This window comes from Cyclopterus lumpus, chromosome 21 (assembly GCF_009769545.1).
Source record: "Cyclopterus lumpus isolate fCycLum1 chromosome 21, fCycLum1.pri, whole genome shotgun sequence".
In the NCBI taxonomy this organism is placed as follows: domain Eukaryota; kingdom Metazoa; phylum Chordata; class Actinopteri; order Perciformes; family Cyclopteridae; genus Cyclopterus; species Cyclopterus lumpus.
In genome coordinates this window covers 25,237,792-25,259,186 of record NC_046986.1, presented here as the reverse complement: position 1 = coordinate 25,259,186, position 21,395 = coordinate 25,237,792, and the positions used below count along the sequence as shown (strand labels likewise).

At 42.4% G+C, this 21,395-nt stretch overlaps 1 protein-coding gene across 1 annotated transcript; it reads left to right on the top strand.

Moving 5' to 3' along the window:
• Positions 1 to 4,015: 4,015 nt before the first annotated feature.
• Positions 4,016 to 19,968, top strand: LOC117750340 (RNA-binding region-containing protein 3-like). The gene is made up of 16 exons (XM_034561502.1): positions 4,016 to 4,208; positions 4,728 to 4,884; positions 4,971 to 5,018; positions 5,127 to 5,236; positions 5,648 to 5,737; positions 7,272 to 7,383; positions 8,066 to 8,134; positions 8,880 to 9,022; positions 9,249 to 9,374; positions 9,701 to 9,843; positions 11,579 to 11,770; positions 14,039 to 14,133; positions 14,275 to 14,333; positions 15,031 to 15,163; positions 19,665 to 19,743; positions 19,890 to 19,968. The coding sequence occupies exons 2-15, from the start codon at positions 4,732 to 4,734 to the stop codon at positions 19,731 to 19,733; spliced, it is 1,542 nt and encodes a 513-aa protein (XP_034417393.1). The 5' UTR covers positions 4,016 to 4,208; positions 4,728 to 4,731; the 3' UTR covers positions 19,734 to 19,743; positions 19,890 to 19,968.
• The last annotated feature ends 1,427 nt before the right edge of the window (positions 19,969 to 21,395 follow it).

Below are 21,395 nucleotides of genomic sequence, written 5' to 3'. Positions count from 1 at the left end.
TGTAATCACAATGTAATGCCACCACTAATTCTTAAGGTTTCTGCTTTCAGGGAAGTATTTAACTTGTGCTTGACATATAGAAATATAAAATACCAAAGATTGTCTTTCTTTGCTAATCTAGAAGTGTGCAGATGTCATTGGATCAGATAGAAGTACATGTGAGCTACTACTCTGAGCTAAGGAAGGTCATACGCTGCTCATGTAAATGTGTTAGTGACCGACATGTAACCTGGAGAACCCAATGGCCCTGTTGCTCAGTTTTACAGGAACAGCAAACTATCTCAATTAATATATTGTTATTTATATAATCAGAATCAGTTTTAAGTGTGTACACATACAATGATTATGACTTATCTAAATGTATATGCACAGATATAGACATACGGCTAAAAACAATCATTTGACTACTATAAACTATGTAGTCATGTTATAAATGTGAGAGTAGTTTGCCACACTTGTCAGAACTACAGAACGGGCTGCTTCTGCTGCTTAAGAACAAGATGAGGAAGATGCAGCAATTCTTGATCCTGATTCTGAGTCTGAGATCTCTGATGCTGATGACCTAGACTATGCACCACAGGGTCAAGCTGGAGTTGTGGGCGTGGCTACAAATCCAGCTCTCCTAGATGAAGAAGACTCCTTGGATGAGATTGAAGACTCGCCTGATGAGTGCTCTGAAGAGGAAACTCAGACCCAGGACAATAGACCTTTTCAACATGTTCAACAACCATTTCACCAAAAGATGGCTGGGATTTGTTTATCGGTGACAACATCATTGAAGAGGTTCTGAAATGCACCAAGTTAGAGGGACGAAGAGCAGCAGCAGCAAAAGAGAGTGGAGATGTGTTGACAAAGTAGAATTTATGGACATACGCCCGTCATGAAGCCATCCAAATCGAGGGAGAAGCATTGCTCCAAATTTGGATTCAGTAGCAACATGATCATGGTGAGCTATGTGCCGAAAAAGGGGAAGTTGTTTTTTCTCCTGAACACCATGCATGACGACAGAGCAGTGGATGAAACAGTGTGAAGAAGAAACCAGAAGTGATCCAGTGCTATAACTGAACAAAATCAGGAGTGGACACAACGGATCAGATGGTTTGCACCTACACATGCAAGCGGAGAACACGAAGGTGGCCCCTGGTGCTCTGGCACAATGTGCTGGATGTTGCCACCCTCATGCCTCCAACTGCACTGCACAACACCCTGAGTACATGGGTGGTGTGACCAATGCACTGCGGCTATTCATCGAGGAGCTGGGCAAAGAGCTTGTCATGCCACATATGAAGAGGCGCATGGAGGGCACTCCCCACCTCCAAATGCATATTATAGAGGCAATGAGAAGATGTGGGTTAAAAAATAAACACTGCCACCACCCAGCCACATGAGGACATCAGACAGGAGGACCACGTGAAGAGGAAGAGGTCCAAGACTGTATGTTGTGTGAGTGTGACAAAGTGACAAATAAACATTTCAAATATTAAATGTGTAATTATTTGGTTCAAATCACAGCTAAAATAATGTTTTATTAAATGTTTTATCACACTTACACACATGGGTCAAGTTCAAATATTTGTTGTAAATATCTTGTCTGCCAGCTGAGGAAGGTGCTGCATGGTCTCTGCCTTGAAGATGAAGATTTAATTCATTCAGCTTTCCAAATATGTCACTGAGAAAGGCCACACCGAATTACAAATGCTTAAAAAGTCATGGTTGTGGTTGGAACTGGAAAATCGTCTCAAACACACGACGCCTTGAGGCAACTTTTCTGTGCGTCCACTTCACAAAGCCAAGCAAACTTCTGCACTTTTTCCTTTTACCTGTTCCCGTGTAGAGAAGTCAAGCGCACGTCCTCTAATGTTGGCACAATGATGAACACATCAGGTGCATTATGAAACCACGAAGAAGAGTGGAGCAGAGCCGGTACACAGACACAGGGGGAACCGAGCAAAGAGGTCATGATCTGAAATGAACCTGTAAGAGTGATACGTGTAAAGGTATAAGAAACGATGAAGATGTTCTCTTCTGCTCGGCTGTGTATGTCGCGTTAACCTTCTCATGATCACACGTCTGTTTATTCCTGTCTAAATGTCGGCACATGAAATATGAGATGAAAATGACACTTTTCTCCAACACTGCCTTGAATCCTTGAGGGTGACAGACAGCTACAGTATGCCTTTTGATATTGTTGAACATACACCAAAACAACAAAAGTGTGCCTCTAACTTATATCACTGATAGTTTATTACATTTACCAGATGTATTGTTCATAAGACCGATACATCTCTAATATTAGGGAAGTAAATTCAAATTCACCTTCACCTTGCAATTTTTCTATGCTGCTGTCTTGGCCAGGCTTCCCTTGAAAAAGAGGTCATTGTATCTCAACGGGACCGACCTGGTTAAATAAAGGCTAATAATTTTTTTTTTTAAACTCTCCTTAAAGAAACCTTGGTTTGGGATCCAGCGACTGCATGATGCATGTAGTATGTCTCGGCTGTGAAGGAGCGCTGGATTCTGTGCGTAAGAAACAGGAGGCACTCTGAACCCTCAGTGGCATGGAAGGCAAGGGGTCCCACGCCCTGCAGCAGCATCTGAACAGGACAGAGGAGGTCACAGAGTGGGGAACATATGGCTATCCCGTCCAAAGGACCAGGCGTTTGGGTGGTGTTGGTGTTCTAGCTGCCAGCTGGCAGGACAGGGTCAGAGACATGCATCTGGATCTCCTGCATCTGTGTGGGCGTCTCCAGGGAGGGGAAGCGCTGGCTGATACGCAGCAGTCCAGGAAGCGGTTTGGCCCCTGAAAATTGAGGAGCGGCGAGGTCCACAGAGGACAGGTGGCGGGTCGGCGTCCGGCGACATGGACACCGTGTCGCCAGAGGCCACAGTGAGATGGATCCCACTGGACAGGGAGTCCTTGGATTTGCGGTTGAAGCCTGCATCCTTTTGAGATGCATTCAGGTGCAGATGTAGTGCAGGTTGAGGAAGCAGCAGCTGGACCACCAGGGCTCCAGGTGAGGTCTTACTCATGGCATTTTGTTAAGAATGACCATTTTACCATACATTAGCAAGGAAACTGAAGGACTTTTGGGGAATCTGACCTCATGTCAGCACTTTTGGATTGTGAATTATGTGATGTTGAATAAAAAAAAACAAGGCTGTTCAATAAAACCTGAACCTATTACCTAAATATTCTAAATTGGACTGGAGAGTTCTTCCTTTCTGGCCCCACGGCTGTGAACGCTATATGAATATTATCTTTGCCATTAAATATTGTTAAACTTTAATTCATTGCATTCTGAATTTCCTGCGGCCACGGTTCTGAACATATCTTACAACTTGGTGACCTCCGACGTGAGCTTTGTGGCCTTGTGGCTGAGGAACTGGGCCCGCTAGCTCCGCGTCTTTCCACACGATGGCCAACTGATCAGGGGTAAACTGAAATCCGTATTTGCAATACAGCCAACATTATTTTTCCCCTCCATTTTTATAAAGCATTATTAAAAAACAAAAACTGTTCAACAACAATTAGTCTGAGCAATTTTGCCCAAGAGCTTCTATCTAGAAAAAATAATAAGAAAGTAGTGAAGATAGTGAATAAGGACCAGGTATAGGTTTTATAATAATCTATACAAGACAGTTAAAATATTGGGTAACATTTTGACATGTTGGTTTACAGTTTTTCTATTCATCTTTTATATGACACACATGGCGTCCTTAAGTAAAATCAAACAGCAGAACTGTGGATATTGTATATATAGTATGGACTTTACATCTAGACTGACATAAGTAAACTTGTTTATATTTTGACTCGGCAGTCACCTTTAATTCCAGAAGAGGCCCATTGTAACTATCACCAATAAAAACAGCTCTGCTTAAATGTGTGTGTGTTTCGTGAAGCTTCGCTATAGTTTCCCCGGATCTCACGCGCTAGATCGAACCAATGTTACGGGACGGCGCCACACTCCAGTCCAGAAGGTGGCGGTGCTATTTGTCATCATCTCGAAATCACCGTAGAAGAAGAAGAGGAGGGCGGAAGTGGACATGTTTACTGCCCGCAGCCGCGGCGGGCTGGTAACGATGCGCTAAAAATATGCCTACTGCGCCCTGAATTGCTTGCTTAAACATTACTTAACTGTACTAGTGTATGCGTCTAATGTCTTGGAATCATAAGGGAATTCACAGTTGGCCTCGGCATAATTCATACGGTAAATAAACCTCGGGGCTTGCTGCACGTTAGCTTCGCTCGGATATAGGGTGAGCTAGCTAGAGCTGAGCTAAGGTTAGAGCTAGCTTAGCCCTATGTGGTTGTCGCATGGTTCTCTGTTCAAAACAATTCCAGTTTAACTTTCTTGTCTGGGGGAGAAATTAACGATACATTTAACTGATAGACCATGGCATCGGGTAATTAAGAAAGCGCTATTTAATACGGCAGTAACAATAGCTAATGATCACACATCACGCTACACATTACAGTTGTAACTTAGCTACTGAAAGATGTTTGTAATGTTTTGTCCACTCTCATTTGCGCGAGGGACAACACGAGTTTCGGGTTAGCTTGAGTGGTTATTGCGGGACTGCTGTTGTTCCGCTCACTCTTTTAATAATAATAATAACAACAGCAGTCAATACAACGTGTAACAAACGAAGAGGACCCAACTCGCTGTCCAGTACTGTTGCCCGTTTGGTTCTCAATGCAGCATTTCTCTGCCTGCTGTCCCGCGCAGAGAAATGGACACGAGTGAGGACCTGGTCCAAACGAACGTCAGCAAAACGCTGCTCATCCGCCGCCTGCCAGCCGAGCTCAGACAGGACGAGAAGGAGGACCTCTTGAAGTATTTTGGAGCGGAGTCGGTCAGGGTCTTCTCAAACACGGGTCGCCTGGTAGGTTCCGTGCCTCACTAATACCAAGCTTTCATGTCTCCACGTTGACTTTGATCCTTCCTCAACACGCCTCTCCATCTCCACAGAGACATGCAGCTTTCGCAACCTTTAGAAGTGAGAAGTCAGCAGCAAAAGTGAGTAGTTTGTGCCGAGTTTTGTAGTCATATGACATGTGAGGAAGCCTTGTTTTCATACAGTCGGAGCTAAAAGTGAATTTCATTTTGTCACCGTGTGTGTTTTAGGCTCTCAACAGGCTCCATCAGTTGGAGGTCCTTGATCATACACTTGTCGCGGAGTTTGCAAAATGCCAAGATCATGTGACTGTATTAAAGGACCCACGAGTGTCAGACAGGTAAGTCGCCTGCTTTTTTTTTTTCTCGATCTGCACAGGCCATAGTTATGAGCAATGTTACTTTTGCACATTGTAAATATATGCGCTGTTCACCTCCCTGTGAGATTGAGATGGTCTCAGTGTCGGGTTGTGTGCTCTTAAGATCCTGTTGTCAGCACCTACAGACCAGACATGAGTTTTCACACTCACAAGTTTTTGTTCATAAGTTGGCAGAAATCAACACAAATCAATTGTACCGGACACACAATTAGAAAAAAGTTCAATTTAAACACGCCTTTAACTGAAATCTACACCTTGTGCTCGAGTGAATCTCACTCAGATTTAGTGTGGACATATTCTCAGCAACCAGCTAAATTGAACAAGTAGCATTGAAACACTTTTCAAGCCTTTTTTTCTTTCTTTTTTCTACAGTGGTAAACAATTCAAGAGAGAGCCGAAGAAACAGGAGACCAAGCAGCCAAACATTCCCCTCATAGAGGCTGGCATTGCGCCGGGCCTTGGGTGAGTGTTGAACGCACGTCTATTAACGGTTCTTAGCGAATCCTGATGTAGTCGGAGATGATTTCTGAATTCCTAATTGAGGCGAGGCAGTCCAGTTTTTTTTAATGATGTGTTTGGCTGATGCATCATTAAGGCCACTTGTCTGTGTCTGAAGTGATGACATTGAAATGCTTCAGTTATACTCAGCAGGTGGTTTTCACTCTGCTTTGTTCTCGCTCTGTCTTGTGAGGTTAAAGCAAAAAAAACATTACACATTACATTCTGCCGTGTCAGGCCCCATCTCCCGCGCCCAGGATGTTACCCATCCACATTACACTCTATACAATTAGATATGCACATATGATCCACTCTGTCCCAAAGGAGCCGTCAGCAGCCTTTTTGTCCAATTAGATGGTTGGGCTGCCATGAAGCGTGCGTCTGTCCTGCCAGGTGGTGGTACCCGGTGGTCTTTGATACGCTCGCTCCAGTACTGCCGGTCTGTCCTGCTGTGTGCGGAAATTGGATCTGGATCAGCCACCTCCTGATCTGATGTTGTTTGCTTCATTATGTATTTATAGTGTGGGGTCAACACTCCATGGGTTGTTTATCAGAAGTGGTAGAGGTGAATATATTATAATAGAATATCTTGATTGGGTACCATACATTTTGTATTCTTATTGTGTGTTGCTGTAGATCATTCGGGGTTCCCTACAGTTGAAGTAACGCTAAGAGACATTTTCATTATGACAAAGGTTATACTCTGTGATAAACCAAGCAGCAAAGTTTGATGCTCTTTGTAGTTGTATATCGCAAAGTTGATGCATGAATATATAAGGCTACAGGAAAATGAATTGAGCATTTGTTCACGAATACAATAACCGGACAGGAATGTAGTTAATCCAGTAGTCAGATTAAGTTAAACATTCAGTAATTTCCCAAACCATGGTGTTGAATCAGACACACACTATGGCGGAATGGACCGGCACCACGACTACTACTGCAGCTAAAGGCTAACATCATACAATTAAAGGGATTGACATTTTTACATTTCTTTTATTTAGTTTTTGAATTTTCCTCACTTTTCCTTTCATGATTGTACTGATGCCTTGCAGCAAAAGTTAGAGCGTTCTCTCACACATTATGACACAGTTATCCTATGGATATAGATTTAGGCTGTTTTCCCCTTCTTTTTTTTCTCAGTCCCAGCAGAACACACACACACACACACACACACTTGAAGTCTTTGTTTATTAGGCCTCTGAGTCTTTTGGCTTATAAAAGTTATTATTACACAAGTTGGTGCTGACACGACATGCTGGTCCCCACATCTTTTAATGGCCGACTTTCATATTTGCTATGTCATCTAAAGAATGAGCTACCTAGCTGAAGCTCACCGGCTAGACCACATATTCATGTGTCTCCGTTATTTTTGACATATTTTGTGAGTTGTTAAGTGTGGGGGGGGGGTGGTATTTTAGGCAGCCAGTTACAGCGGCAGACTTTCTTTTTTAAAGCAATTTTGTCTTTGCACTTTTTTTCTCACTCTCTCCTACAGGCTGACGTTTCAATCGAATCCCACTCTGAAATATTTATACCCACCACCTTCTAATGGCATTCTGACAAATATAACACATGTCCTCATGAGTGTGCCAAAATTTTACGTCCAAGTGAGTGCATACTGCTTCTTTCATATCATTTTATTCTGTGTACAATACCTGCACATCTTTGATATGCATATGTTGGTCAGCTCCGTGTATTCCATTTGTGTTTCTGTTTTTGTATTCACAATGTCCTCATTTGTTTGGAAAAGTGGGAATTTGTACCGAAATAATTCAAATGTGACAGCATTTCCATCCTTCAGATTCCCATTGTATATAGAAACATGAATAACCCCGAGGTTTTTGAACTGCATCCAACCTCTTAAAGATCAAACAGCAAACATTTGCCTTTTTAAATTTCAATTTGGGGAGCAAGTATTAATAATAAACCGTAAGTAGGCGGCATGAGTTATAGGTTTAACATTTCCCTGGGAGCCTCTCTGCCTGTGTTTTCACTCCTGTTGTTACTCCTAGCTGTGGCGTCTTGGTGGTGCTAGTGTGTTGCGGGGAAGCCGCCTCTGCTCAGCCTCACCGCTGCCATCTCACTTCATCCTCAATCTCACCTTGATCCTGGTGTTTTTAAATGAAAAAGCAAAAGCCTTGCAATCTGTTTAACATATGGAGCCCGAGTTCCCGGCTGCCTGTTTTGAGAGCAGCAATATATTCACATCACCAGCTCCCATCCAGCTTTTGATATGAATCTTCAGATACAGCAATCACCGTTCTAATACTCTTATCTCCATAAACACAGGTACTGCATCTGATGAACAAGATGAATTTACCGTGTCCGTTTGGCCAGGTCACTGCCCGGCCCCCCATGGTAAGCCTGTGTACATTGGATAAAGAGGAACAGGCTCATAGCTGAATAGGTTTGAATGTAATTTATTTGATGTTAAATCAAGCAAATCTGCGTTGTTATAAAGAGGCCATTATTCAAATGTTTTATAGAGGAAGTATAGGAAACTCAAAGGCTGAGGTTAACCAGCTCCCAGCTGTAGAGGACCCTCAACCATCAGTGCCTTATTGATTAAGTCTCTCTCTGGGTTTCTTGGTGACTCAAGGAGCTATTCACTGCCCCAAAGACCCTTTAGTGCCACCAACCATTGTTATACTTGACTGAAATCAGTGCATACATTGTAAGAATATAGATAAAATGTGGAAGCCTCACCCTGGGCTCTCTTAGAAATTGTGACAATGTTTTCTAGCATTTCGTGAACCAAAAGAATAATCTGATGAAGTAAAACATAAGCACCACTTACAGCCCTTTTTAAACTACAGCCCTTAGCACAGTCTTCTTTTATTATTGGTTGGGGTAACGTTTGAGCGCTTTGCATAAGTCTAAACATATTGTAATTTAGTTTGAGCCTCGTATAATCGATCACCCCAACTGTGGTGATAGACATGTGGCCGGGCGTGCCTTAATACTTCTATCACTTCTCCTATCTTCAAGCCCAGTTTTGACGAATGCGTACCAGGTCCCCTAGCAGGGACTACACTCCTGAAGTCTGTCAGTTGAACCCAGAGGCATTTGCAAGCTAAGCCGGGTTTGTTTCGTTTTCCTGCAGTTTGAGCTCCTGCCTCCCTCACCACCCTTCCCCATGCCTCCTCCCTTCCCCCCCGACTACCCTCCTTTGCCAGAGGAGGAGATGGAGCTGTCCAGCGGCGAAGAATCAGAGTATGAGAGCGGGGACGACGAAGACAAGGAGAGGTGGGGCCCAGTAATTAGAGAAGACTTATTTCTGTGTAAACAGCTTCTTGACGCAAAGGGAGTCACTTTCATCTTTGTTGTGCATTGCCGCTTCAATGCACCACGTAATGTTTCTAGAATCACAAGTGGCTTGAAGAGAAATGTCTTAAAACTCTAATAAATGGGTGATTACAAAAAAAAAGGTTGTCTTTTTTCCACCTTATTCCCTGTCTTTGCTTTATTCCAGGATCGTTCGTCTGATGGGCCTGGTCAACCAAGCATGCAAGAGACCCATGAGACCAAAAACGGCTTCAAAGAGAAAGAAGCCCGGGATCAAGGATCTACTCTATGCTCCCAAACCAGACTCTCAGAGGTACACCAAAGGCACTCGTGCGTGTCACAGTATTCGAAGGCAGCTAAAACAAAAAGGAGGACGAAAACCTCCAGACAATATTCTGCATAGCCTTTTGTGGCTCAGAGGCGTATTGTTTCAGCCCCATGCAAACACACACTCAGCCCACAATTAATTCAACAAACTTTAAACTCTGTTTTAGAAACCAAACACACAATAACACGCCTTAGTGTCTCCAGACTGCATGTTTGTGGAATTGGAAATATCTCTTGTAGAGCCGGGTTTATTGTGGGTACTTTCTAGAGGCTGCCGTTGAGGGGAATGCTGATTGTCTCTGCCGTCCTCAGTGCGCCAGTGCTGCAGCCCTCCGATGTGTTCGAGCAGCCCCACCCTGCCGGGCAAAGAAAAATTGAATTCCACATTTCGGTTCCAGAGGTGGCGGCCATTGTGGAAGGAAGTGGGCCGGGTCAGCCTGACGATCAAAGCGGAGGTAAGTGCTCTGCTTCCAAATTTTGACCCGAGATAATCACTTGCTGCAGCGTATTCCTGCAGTTGTTATTATTCATTTATTCTTACAGAGCAATGTCCATCACAATTTTCTGGAGCCCAAGGTGATGGCATTAAAGTTCTCACCTTTTCTGACCAACAGTTCTAAACCCCAAAATACTAAATTCACGACGATAAACAACTGAGAAAAGTAGCAAACCATTGAACATTTAGGAAGCTTGAATATGTTTGTGTTTAGAAGGGTGTTTTGTTCCCATTTATTGACACTTTGCTAGACTATAGGTAATGTCCAGTCAATGAGGTCCTTGATCTCTGTTGTATTTGCAATGACTGTAATCGATATATTGAAGTCTTTATATTGAAGTCTTTAACAACTATTTTCATTCACCTGAGAATCACTTTCCATTTAATGTAATAAAAGTAAAAATTGCTCATTGCAAACGGAATAGGATCAGCAAATGTTTTGAAATATTTTTGCTTGATAAATGAAGGAAATGTACTAGCTGCTAATCAATTTCCTGTTGACTGACTAAAGGATTACTCTGCTGATCGTTCAGCTTTAGTATCCATTAAAATTCTCCCATTCCCGTCTCTTATTTGTTATTGATTACTGATTGGTGCCGATGCACATCAGGCTAAATTATACGAGCCACCCTTCAAATGTGGAAGTCCGATCAGCTGGTCCCTAAAATGAGAAGAGCTGGCCCGGCCGGCAGTGCGGCTGTCTGTAAGAAAAGTGCACCTTGTCTCTTTTGAGGAAGAAAGGCACCATAAGGATTTGATTATTACTATACATCATGTTTATATTAAGTTAAAGCCCATACCATGGAGCCACGTGTTGCACAGCCAGTATATCAGAGCAGAAAGGTTTTACCATTATTTTATTAGTATGGGAAATGTCACCGGGGGCACGGTCTGTGTTGCTTGTCAGCTGTGCAGTTCCCCGTTTGCCTTATCTCTCCTCTCTCTAGCTACACCTTCACTCTCTGGCGAAGAAAATATATCTCAAAGTCAAACACAAAAGATTTCCTAAAGGCAGATGGAAGATAAACTATGACAGGTGGCTTTTTGGATTAGTCTTGTTTTGGGAAAGCGTTGTGTGATCCGATAAACAAGCTATTTAAATGGAAAGGGGAGTTTTGGGAGTGGGGGCAGATAAGGAGGAGGATAATTTTGAAAGCAGTGATCTAGTTCTCCGCCGAGAGTGTATCAGTAAAGCTCTCCAACACTTCTTGCTCTGGTGCGTACACACACACACCTCGACAAGCTTTTTTTGCAGCCTCCTCAGATTTGTACAGGCTCACTGTGCGTGTGTGTGTGTGTGTGTGTCCCGCTGCCTTTCAAACTCATGTTTACAAAACAGGAATGGATTTTAATTTGATTACAGAAGTGTGTTATTTGACATAGACATGAATGTGCTTACGCCTCACTCTCTTAAGACTGGCTTCTTCAGCACAAACCAATTTGACTGCAACATTATTTCTAGCAAAAGACTGCATTCATCGTATTAACCGCCGCCCAAAGAAATCCCTATTTCCAACTCAATCGTTTTGCAACGAGGTCACGGTTCGACATATTAAACAATCAATCTGTTAAACTAATTTTGACCAGAAGGATTCGTGGCCGCTTCCTGTTTGTACATCATCCAACGTAGTGGCACGAAAGACCGTTACGCGGCGACTGCTTGGTAATATGTCAACCTCTTGTGTCCCCTTCAGAAGCAGATAGGGGGGAACTCGCCCCCAGTGGCAGGCGTGAGGCGGCGGAGGAGGAGGCTGAGGGCTTTGGGAAGCTTTACCCCAGCGCGCAGGCTTCCCAACAGGAAGAGGAGCACAGCGACGAGGAGCAGGAACTCCCCTCGGACGTTGTCTCCAGAAAGGAGCTGGAGAAAGGACGGCTGTCAAGAGATGGTAAACGCGAAGGGAGGCTCTCGGGCCACACGGGGGGAGGGGTTAAGAACTAGTCTTAAACCACCGATTAGAGATGGAAGTCAATAAACTAGACCTTAGTTTTCAAAACTTTGAATATCAGGATAGAATAAATGTTGCAGCGTAGGGAAGTGCGAACAATAATAACCCTTTATTTTTTTCATTTATTCAAAAGAAGATGATTCCACCGTAGATACCAACAGTGACCATATTTAGTTGCATTTTCCTCTCAGAAATCCTGTTCTGTGTCTAAGTGATGCAAGACCAGTGGAAGCAGCAACAGAGTTCCGTTTGAAATGCATATGAGAGAAATTTGCCAGTTCGTGTAAGTGGCGAGAGCCACAGCGGCAGAAACAAAAAAAGAAAAGTGCCAACTGCAGAGAATCAAACTTGACAAAAGAAACCAATAGATCCTTTCGAGGGGAAGACGAGCGAAACAAAAAAAGTATCACATCAGCATTACCGTTCTAAGATTAAAATCACCCCGAGATGACGAGGACGGAGGAGAGATGTGAAATAGTTGTTTGGCTTTTGGAACAGCAATCTGCCGCTGGTGGTTAGCGGCTGTCTCAGCCCAACGCTGAGTGCAAAACATCAAAGATTACTTGTCACCAAAAACAATTCCATAGCGAGTAATGTACTCCGAACATTCATCGTTTTTATTGATGCAGTGTCATCTGCATCCGTTACCTTTTTTGTATCCAGGACAAATACTATCGACCTCAGGTGAAGTTGGGGCCAAACCAACATTACTGGGGCTTGTTGGTCAATATGTAATTGAGGCTTTCAGTCAGTTCATTCCTCGCAAAGGCTTGTCAACGGAGTGGCACTTGAATTGGATAAAAGCGCGCTCCACCTTCACTCTTGCGCTGAAGCTGCTCCAATCAATATTTTTAGATTAACAACGGATCAAATTACTGAGTAATATGTAAGGGTTAGCTGTCGATGACAAACCACAGAGAGAAATTGTCCCGACGCTTCAGTTCCCCCTCAGCGGTACGTGGTTCATTGTTTTGTCTCTCACCCGGCCGTCTCCAGCTCAAACAGCTGTTTTTAGCAGGAGGGGCCCAATGTAGTTTGGTGCTGGGGAGATCGCGAACAAAGGTGACGACGAGCTGGGGAACATTGTGGAGCGTCGCGGATACAAAAACACATTGAATTTTGGTGTGTTGACAAGGGAGAAGTGAAGATATTCCATCTCTTTAAGATAACAATATTTATACATCCATTCACAGCAAAAAAAATTCTGGATGCAAGAAAAATATTAATGGGTTATTGCAATTACATTTGCAGCGACAGCTTTGTGAATACAACTTGTGTTTGAACAGCGCTTTGGTTCCTAAATGTAATCTGCAAAACCGTTCACCACCTGAATCCACATTTGAGGATAGTTGTGTTTTTAACCATTGATTTCTATAATGTAAATCTAAGAACATATGTATGTGTGTATATATATATATATATATATATATATATATCTTCCTCGACCAACACGTGGCGTTCAGGCATGTTTCCCATTCAAGTCGCTAAAATGCAATTATTCGTCCCGTCTAAAAATGAACTGGCTGTAGGTGCTTGGATCAAACATGCAACCGCTGCTTTAATGTCTCGGCTCACCTCTCAGCCACGGCGTCTTAAATTTATAAAAAAGTTAAAACTGGGTTTTTATTTTCGAAATAAACAGTGCTTTTCAACTCATGTAAAAAAGCGATTAGTTGCTGCTATTTTTATTTTTTACCTGTGTTGGACTATGGTGATCTTCTTTACATGCCTCTGCTAACTGTCTTCGTATGGTGGACACGGCTTACCGCGCTTCACTGCGATTCATTACCAACTGCAAAGCTCTGACTCACCACTGAGTTATACACTTGGGTAGGATGGCCTGCTTTGGCCACCGGTAGGCGCTGTCATTGGTACGCCTTCATTTATAAATATAAAATGAAACAAATGGAGGCAGGTTCCCAAAAATGTCTGTTTCTTAAATTAACTCTGTTATGTCACTGTCTCTTGACTTTGAGTTCTTTTAACTGTCTTGGCCAGGTTACCCTCGAAAAAGAGATTTTTAATCTCAATGGGACTCACCTGGATAAATAAAAATAAAATCATTTGTGGATCCTTTGAATTTGCCTTTTATGTATGTACGGGCAGCTCTGTGATTTGCCTTTTGTACCTGTATTTTTTGTCCTCGCATCAAGTTTAATTAATTTTTCTTCCCCTTTTCTTCTTCTTTAATAAAAAAAAAAAAAACAGAGATAAAAAGGATGTCTGTGTTTAAAAACTATGAAGCGGGTGAGCCAACCTGCAGACTGTACGTGAAGAATATTGCAAAGCAAGTGGAAGAGAAAGTAAGTACATTTATAGCACTTGACCCAGTTTGGTTTACTTGATGTTGATGCTCATTCTGGAGTTTCCATTCATTACTATATATATAGATATGCCGTCATATGGCATTCTATTTTTCCTGACATTCTTCGTTTGTCTTCCAGGACATGAAGTACATCTATGGGAGATACGTCAACCCTTTGTCAGAAGCCGAGAGAAACATGTACGTAACCAGACCAGGAACAGGCCGCACCACCCGGGCTGAGTTTCTTATTGACATGCCTTGCGTGTCGCTTCACCCCATCAAAAATCTTCCTGAGCTATTTCTGACTCCAGCAATTTGTCCCTCTCCTCCGAGAGTTTTTAGTAATTCATGCTGACTGTGTGTTGTGTTATTAATAAGCACCTAACCTGACATAGAGATCACAAGGGAGATTTTATGCTTGCACATCAGCAGCACTTCAAATGAATATTCTGCCTGAGTCATCAAACCAAGCTTATGTTGAGGACAGAGGCCCGACTATGAACACAGATGTCGGGGATAAACGGGAAGATGCAACTCTGCCAGAGACAGTTTGGCCTTTGGGTAACCCGTCTCTAAATTGCGGCGGACCAAATATTGTTTATATATGCCCATAAACATTTAAAAGTGTAATGTAGGGTATACAATTGTTGCTTCTCTTGGGCTTAAGTTGCAAAGCAGTAAAACCAAGTGGTTGGAATAGAAACCGGCAGGTTCTTGGGTCTAATGGGGGCACATACACGATTGACAGCCACTGTTTTATGTGGTCACAGCAGCAGATCATATTTTACAATTCCCCTCCTATACTGAATAGCTACAATATAATGTGGTCTTGACTGTAAGCCTGGAGTGATAATGATGTTTCCCTGCTTTGGGGTTTTTCTTTCTTTCTTCTCAGGTTTGACATTGTGTTAATGAAGGAGGGGCGGATGAAAGGGCAGGCCTTTGTAGGACTCCCCAGTGGGCAGAGTGCAGAGAAAGCCCTGCGGGAAACCAACGGCTACGTTCTCTACGACAAGCCCCTCGTCGTCGTATCCTTTTACCCCTCCCCCCTCTCGCAAGATGAAACAAAGACAAGATTTCATAAGTGTGGAAATCCAGCCTCATTTGGAGGAGATGGACACACAGATTCTACCTATATATTACCTAACAGATGCCCTAAAATATAGAGGATAAGTTGGTGAAGCGCTAAAAGTCAAGGCTCCTTTTGCTGTGAAATATTCACCTGCTGTTCCATATCACAAGGCCATTTCCCGTTAAATATAGGAGATATATAAGCACAATATGTCACAGTATGTGGAGAGTGTTACCCACAAGGAACCAATTGATAAAAGAAAGCTGTAGACAGGGTATATACGATGCACTGAACATGCACAAAGAGGCAGTTAAGAGGTGGTGTGTGTTTATTAGATGCATTGATGCATTGCTTAGCTTTGGCCCTACGAAGGCGAAGACTCCTTTTCTGGAAGCCCTGACCCACCACCTGCTCTTCCACAGCATAATTGCACATCAACCTTTGACCTTGTCTAATGGAACAAGGCTATTGATTGGATGGAAGTATTTAAGCATCCCATAGCCAATTAGCTTGCCGATGGCCTATTAATCTTCCCGTTCAAAGTAATTTGGTTGGAGACGGTGTCCTGTATGTAGCAGCTATATTCCAGGCCGGGCGACAGTCATTCAGTCGACATTCAGCCACTAACGAGGTGATGAGCAGGCTTTGAATAACTGGAGTATGGTGGTTCATTGGAAAAAAAAAACATCTGAAATTATACCACTGCAAGTGTGCTCAAAGGGGAGCAAATAGTACTCCACATGTGTTTTAAGGTAGACTTGGCTTGTTTAAAGGGGCTTTATTCTATTTGGAGCATCACAAAGTCGAGCAAGGTTCATCTCGGTACAGATGTCTTTTTAAGCAGTCATAGGCAGCGGACAGCCGGTCCCAGTTTAGAGTCCCTGTAATGATTTTTTCAGTGCTAGCTAGAGACTGCAGCATGACACTTGCCAGAGAATCAGCTCCATCCTATGCAGTTTGGTTACAGGGCCAATCATTCGACTGAAGCAGCCAACTGCTTCCTCTTAGAGAAAGTGAAGCTTAAAATGGATAAAGGGGGGGTAGTAGCAGCGGTTTTTCTTGACCTCAAGAAGGCTTTTGATACGGTTAATCACAATGTCCTGCTTAATAAATTGTCAAGTTTTAACTTTTCCCGAGAGTCTCTTGCCCTGCTGAAATCCTACCTTGAAGGAAGAACACAGTGTGTCAGAGTGGGTGATGTTTCATCATCTACTCTAAAATCTACTGTGGGAGTACCCCAGGGTTCTATTTTGGGACCCCTTTTATTCAGTTTATACATTAATGATTTGCCGGACGTCTGCGATGGGTGTGATATTCAAATGTATGCTGACGATACAGTGATGTATGTGCATGCAAAGAACAAAGAACAAGCTGCACTCAAACTCACGTCCACAATGACTAATGTAACTAAATGGCTTGCAAATTCCTGCCTTCATCTGAATGTTAAAAAGACTGTTTGTATGTTCTTCACAAAGAGGGCTTGCAAAGTGTCACCGGAGCCAGACGTTTATGTTGCTGGTGAGAGGCTACAGGTAGTGTCATATTTTAAATATTTAGGTATTTTTATTGATTCTAATCTCTCTTTTAAAAAACAGGTAAACCATGTGACAAAGGTCTTGAAATTTAATCTCATGAATTTTAGATATATAAGACACTGTTTAACCATGCGGGCTGCAAAATTGTATTTTAATGCAACGATTGTCCCCCATCTGACCTACTGCTTAACCAGCTGGGCACAAGCCAACAGCACAACATTAAAATCTATTCCCATTCTCCATAAGCAAACCATCAAAATACTTGATAAAAAAACAAAAACACCACCATCACTGCAATATTCTCACAAAACACCACATCCTGAGTTGGGAGAACATCATTAAATTCACTGATGTGTGTCTGGTTTTTAACATTTTAAATGGTATGGCTCCGCCCCCGCTTAGTGAATTTGTTAAACAAAGCAGTGAAAGCAGCAGACTCACTAGATCTGCTACAAGAGGTGATTGTGTCATTTCATATAGGTCAAGCTCGTTTAGCAAGTCTACATTCTCAGTGAAGGCAGGTCACTCGATGCTCTGCCACCACACATACGTGCACACAACACGTACAACACGTTCAAGCATAACCTGAAGGAATGGCTTGTTGCCAATCAGGTGTGCAGTCATTGATGTGCTGTCTGTCCTGATGCTTGTTTCTCCTGTATGTGCATTTGTTTTTTATGTGTATGTTGTATTGTAGCTGGGTTTGTTCTGCCTGATTCATGCTGCAGCCCGTTATGTCTCTGGTCTATTGCTGTACCCTTTCTTTTTGCTGTGTATTGGTTTTGTTTATATGTTGTTGTCAGTTTGTCTATGAATTTTATTTCCATTTTTATTTTGAGATTTTGTTATTTTAGGCTGCCTTAAAAACATCTGGCCAGGGACAGCAGATGGAAATTAGCCTATCTAGCTAACTCTGGCTCACTTACAGTCCAACTGTTGATTGGTGTGCATTGTCCCAAAATAAATAAAATAATTCCTCAAACAGCCTGCTACAAAAATAAAGGAGCTGGAAGAAGAAGAAAAAACAAGATGGGAGGGGGAAATGCTTGTAGTTTAGAGTGTAAGGTCTAGCACTGCACTGGCAGCCTTTTCCCCCCTGTTCTTTAATTTAATCCGATATTCATCAATTCATGTGTATGACGGTAGCTGTCACAGAGGTGGTGGGCTACCCAGCAGGCCATGTGACCCAAACTTTTAAAAGGGCCATCTTCTGACCAGTAGTCTTCTTTTGGCTAGTAGTCTTCTTTTGGCCAGTAGTCTTCTGACCAGTAGTCTTCTTCTGACCAGTAGTCTTCTTTTGGCTAGTAGTCTTCTTTTGGCCAGTAGTCTTCTTTTGGCTAGTAGTCTTCTTTTGGCCAGTAGTCTTCTTTTGGCTAGTAGTCTTCTTTTGGCCAGTAGTCTTCTTTTGGCTAGTAGTCTTCTGACCAGTAGTCTTCTTTTGGCTAGTAGTCTTCTTTTGGCCAGTAGTCTTCTTTTGGCCAGTAGTCTTCTTTTGGCTAGTAGTCTTCTTTTGGCCAGTATTCTTCTTTTGGCTAGTAGTCTTCTTTTGGCCAGTAGTTCTTTTGGCCAGTAGTCTTCTTTTGGCCAGTATTCTTCTTTTGGCCAGTAGTCTTCTTTTGGCCAGTAGTCTTCTTTTGGCCAGTAGTCTTCTTTTGGCTAGTAGTCTTCTTTTGGCCAGTATTCTTCTTTTGGCTAGTAGTCTTCTTTTGGCCAGTAGTTCTTTTGGCCAGTAGTCTTCTTTTGGCCAGTATTCTTCTTTTGGCCAGTAGTCTTCTTTTGGCCAGTAGTCTTCTTTTGGCCAGTAGTCTTCTTTTGGCTAGTAGTCTTCTTTTGGCCAGTATTCTTCTTTTGGCTAGTAGTCTTCTTTTGGCCAGTAGTTCTTTTGGCCAGTAGTCTTCTTTTGGCCAGTATTCTTCTTTTGGCTAGTAGTCTTCTTTTGGCCAGTAGTCTTCTTTTGGCTAGTAGTCTTCTTTTGGCCAGTAGTCTTCTTTTGGCCAGTAGTCTTCTTTTGGCCAGTAGTCTTCTTTTGGCTAGTAGTCTTCTTTTGGCCAGTATTCTTCTTTTGGCTAGTAGTCTTCTTTTGGCCAGTAGTTCTTTTGGCCAGTAGTCTTCTTTTGGCCAGTATTCTTCTTTTGGCCAGTAGTCTTCTTTTGGCCAGTAGTCTTCTTTTGGCCAGTAGTCTTCTTTTGGCTAGTAGTCTTCTTTTGGCCAGTATTCTTCTTTTGGCTAGTAGTCTTCTTTTGGCCAGTAGTTCTTTTGGCCAGTAGTCTTCTTTTGGCCAGTATTCTTCTTTTGGCTAGTAGTCTTCTTTTGGCCAGTAGTTCTTTTGGCCAGTAGTCTTCTTTTGGCCAGTATTCTTCTTTTGGCTAGTAGTCTTCTTTTGGCCAGTATTTCTTTTGGCCAGTAGTCTTCTTTTGGCCAGTAGTCTTCTTTTGGCTAGTAGTTCTTTTGGCCAGTAGTCTTCTTTTGGCCAGTAGTCTTCTTTTGGCTAGTAGTCTTCTGGCGTTCTTATGCAAACGGCTGCAACGTTTTTCTCAAATTCAATTCCTATGAGGGGGCGAGTGTCACAAGGAAAAGGCCCCCGTGGTTTACCACTGTTGCTGCGTACAACTCTGGGAGTAAAACATGATGGGATGAGAATATAGACTATATTTCTGCGATTATGTCTGAAATCGTGCCTGAAACTGGAATGGGCTATTGGTGTATTTACTTTTGTAGATAGATGGGTATACATTTGAAGTATCAAAGACTAATGGGACTGTATGAAGGAGCCGATCTTGTTGCCTGTACAGGGTTATGTGTTTGATGTACTCCCCTTGCTTCTTCAGAGAAGCTGAAAGGTCTTGCCTAAAAAGGAAGATGCTTCATCGAGTGAGTAATGAAAACGTTTGCAGCCTACAGACCTTAACTGTAAACTCGCAGCAATTTGCCCGATCTGCCAAACCAAAGGAAGACAACACCGTTACCAAGAGAGGCCCAAAACAACGATGACCTCTGCGAGGTGAGTGAGAGAGTACAGCATCTGCACAGAGAAAATGTTCTCACAAAGTCATAGTGTCATCTGTTCTATATATATTTATTTATTTAGAACAAGCATTGTAATGGTGTTTTCATTTTACGTTTGTGTTTACACTTTATTTATTCAAGATGCCAAGGCTTGATATTGTGGCCCAGCAGAACCAATTGTATCCTTATTCTGGCATATCCTTTGGAGAGAAAAAAAAGAGACAGACAAATGGGGGCAGTTTATTTGTAGTTCTTGTGGCACAATTGGAACTTGAAACAGTCTGGATTGTAGTCTGAATTTAAAAAGACTATCATGCTTTGTTTCTGTAGTCTATTGTCTCTCACAGTATGTTCTCTAAAAAATAAGTGTAAACTTGTGCTATTTTGAAGTCTTAAACACTCTCTTTACATTTCTCTCTACCTTGTTTGACTGATTTTCAGGTGATGGTCGTCAGATGTCATCTTCTTTTATTATTGAATAAAAAAAAAGGTTATTTTATTAAGATAACTTTCGTCACGTTTTTCTTCCGACCACATCATCACTTCAGTCATACTGCGATAACTTATTATATATATATATATATATATATATATATATATATATATATATATCTATCTATATCTAGCAGATGGTGGTCCGTCAACTGACTGGCCCCGTCTGTGTGATTATTGGGAGTAAACCTTGGGAGGGTGAACTTCTCCCCTCAGCAGCCATCATAACTGGAGATTTTTTTCAGCCTCTTTTTGGTGTAAACAATACTGGGAGTGTGCTGGGTACATATCAATCACAGCTAAAGTTTATGGATGTCTGATCTTTGAGTCATCGGATGAAGGAAAACATTAAATTAAACATTACATTTTCTAAAAAAGGATGGATGGAGCTTCCTAGTACACTTATATAAATGTCTGAAACACACACAATGACATTTTTTTTTTAGAAGGATAAAGGGCCAGACTGATTTTAATAGCTTGGTTTCCAGTTGTTCCTAAATTGTTCTCAAGTGATAACATTGGCCTTGGTGGCTCAGATAATCTTTATCCTGGTTCACTTTTGTTGTTGGCTGGTTGCCACCAGGGCACTGGCGATAGCTGAAGAAGTTCTGCGTTAGACAAATAAACTTTAAGAGAAAATTGTCCCCTTTAGAAGATGCCACATTGCATTTAACCACCAGTTGTTCACATGTTTAAAATTGTGCAAAGCCCACACTGCCATCGCCTACCAATCAGCAATCAAGGCTGCGGAGCCTGATGACGCTGAACGGCCTGCGTTGGTTGACACCGCACAGACCGTTGCATGACATCCTGTTGCATGACATCCTGTTGCATGACATCCTGTTGCATGACATCCTGTTGCATGACATCCTGTTGCATGACATCCTGTTGCATGACATCCTGTTGCCATGTTTCTTCACGTCTCCCTTCTGTGTGGAGAGAGCACACAGGGATTGTAGCTGCCAGTTGATTTACCAGTAATCTGCACAACGTAACAATGGCTGGGGTTAATGGGGTGTGATTGTCAAATCCTCCTGGGTTGTGATCACCATAATTACACAATTATCTGTGCCCCCCCCCCCACCCCTTCAATTGCAATATATAAGAACCAAATACATATTGCCTGTATCTTATAGTATGTTAAAAAAAAAGAAG

Bases quoted from the DNA above. Each gene is read 5' to 3' on its own strand.
- LOC117750340 (XM_034561502.1), top strand. From the start codon at position 4,732: ATGGACACGAGTGAGGACCTGGTCCAAACGAACGTCAGCAAAACGCTG. The intron at 7,384-8,065 runs GTGAGTGCATAC...CCATAAACACAG, and splicing joins TGCCAAAATTTTACGTCCAA to GTACTGCATCTGATGAACAA. The intron at 14,334-15,030 runs GTACGTAACCAG...CTTTCTTCTCAG, and splicing joins TCAGAAGCCGAGAGAAACAT to GTTTGACATTGTGTTAATGA.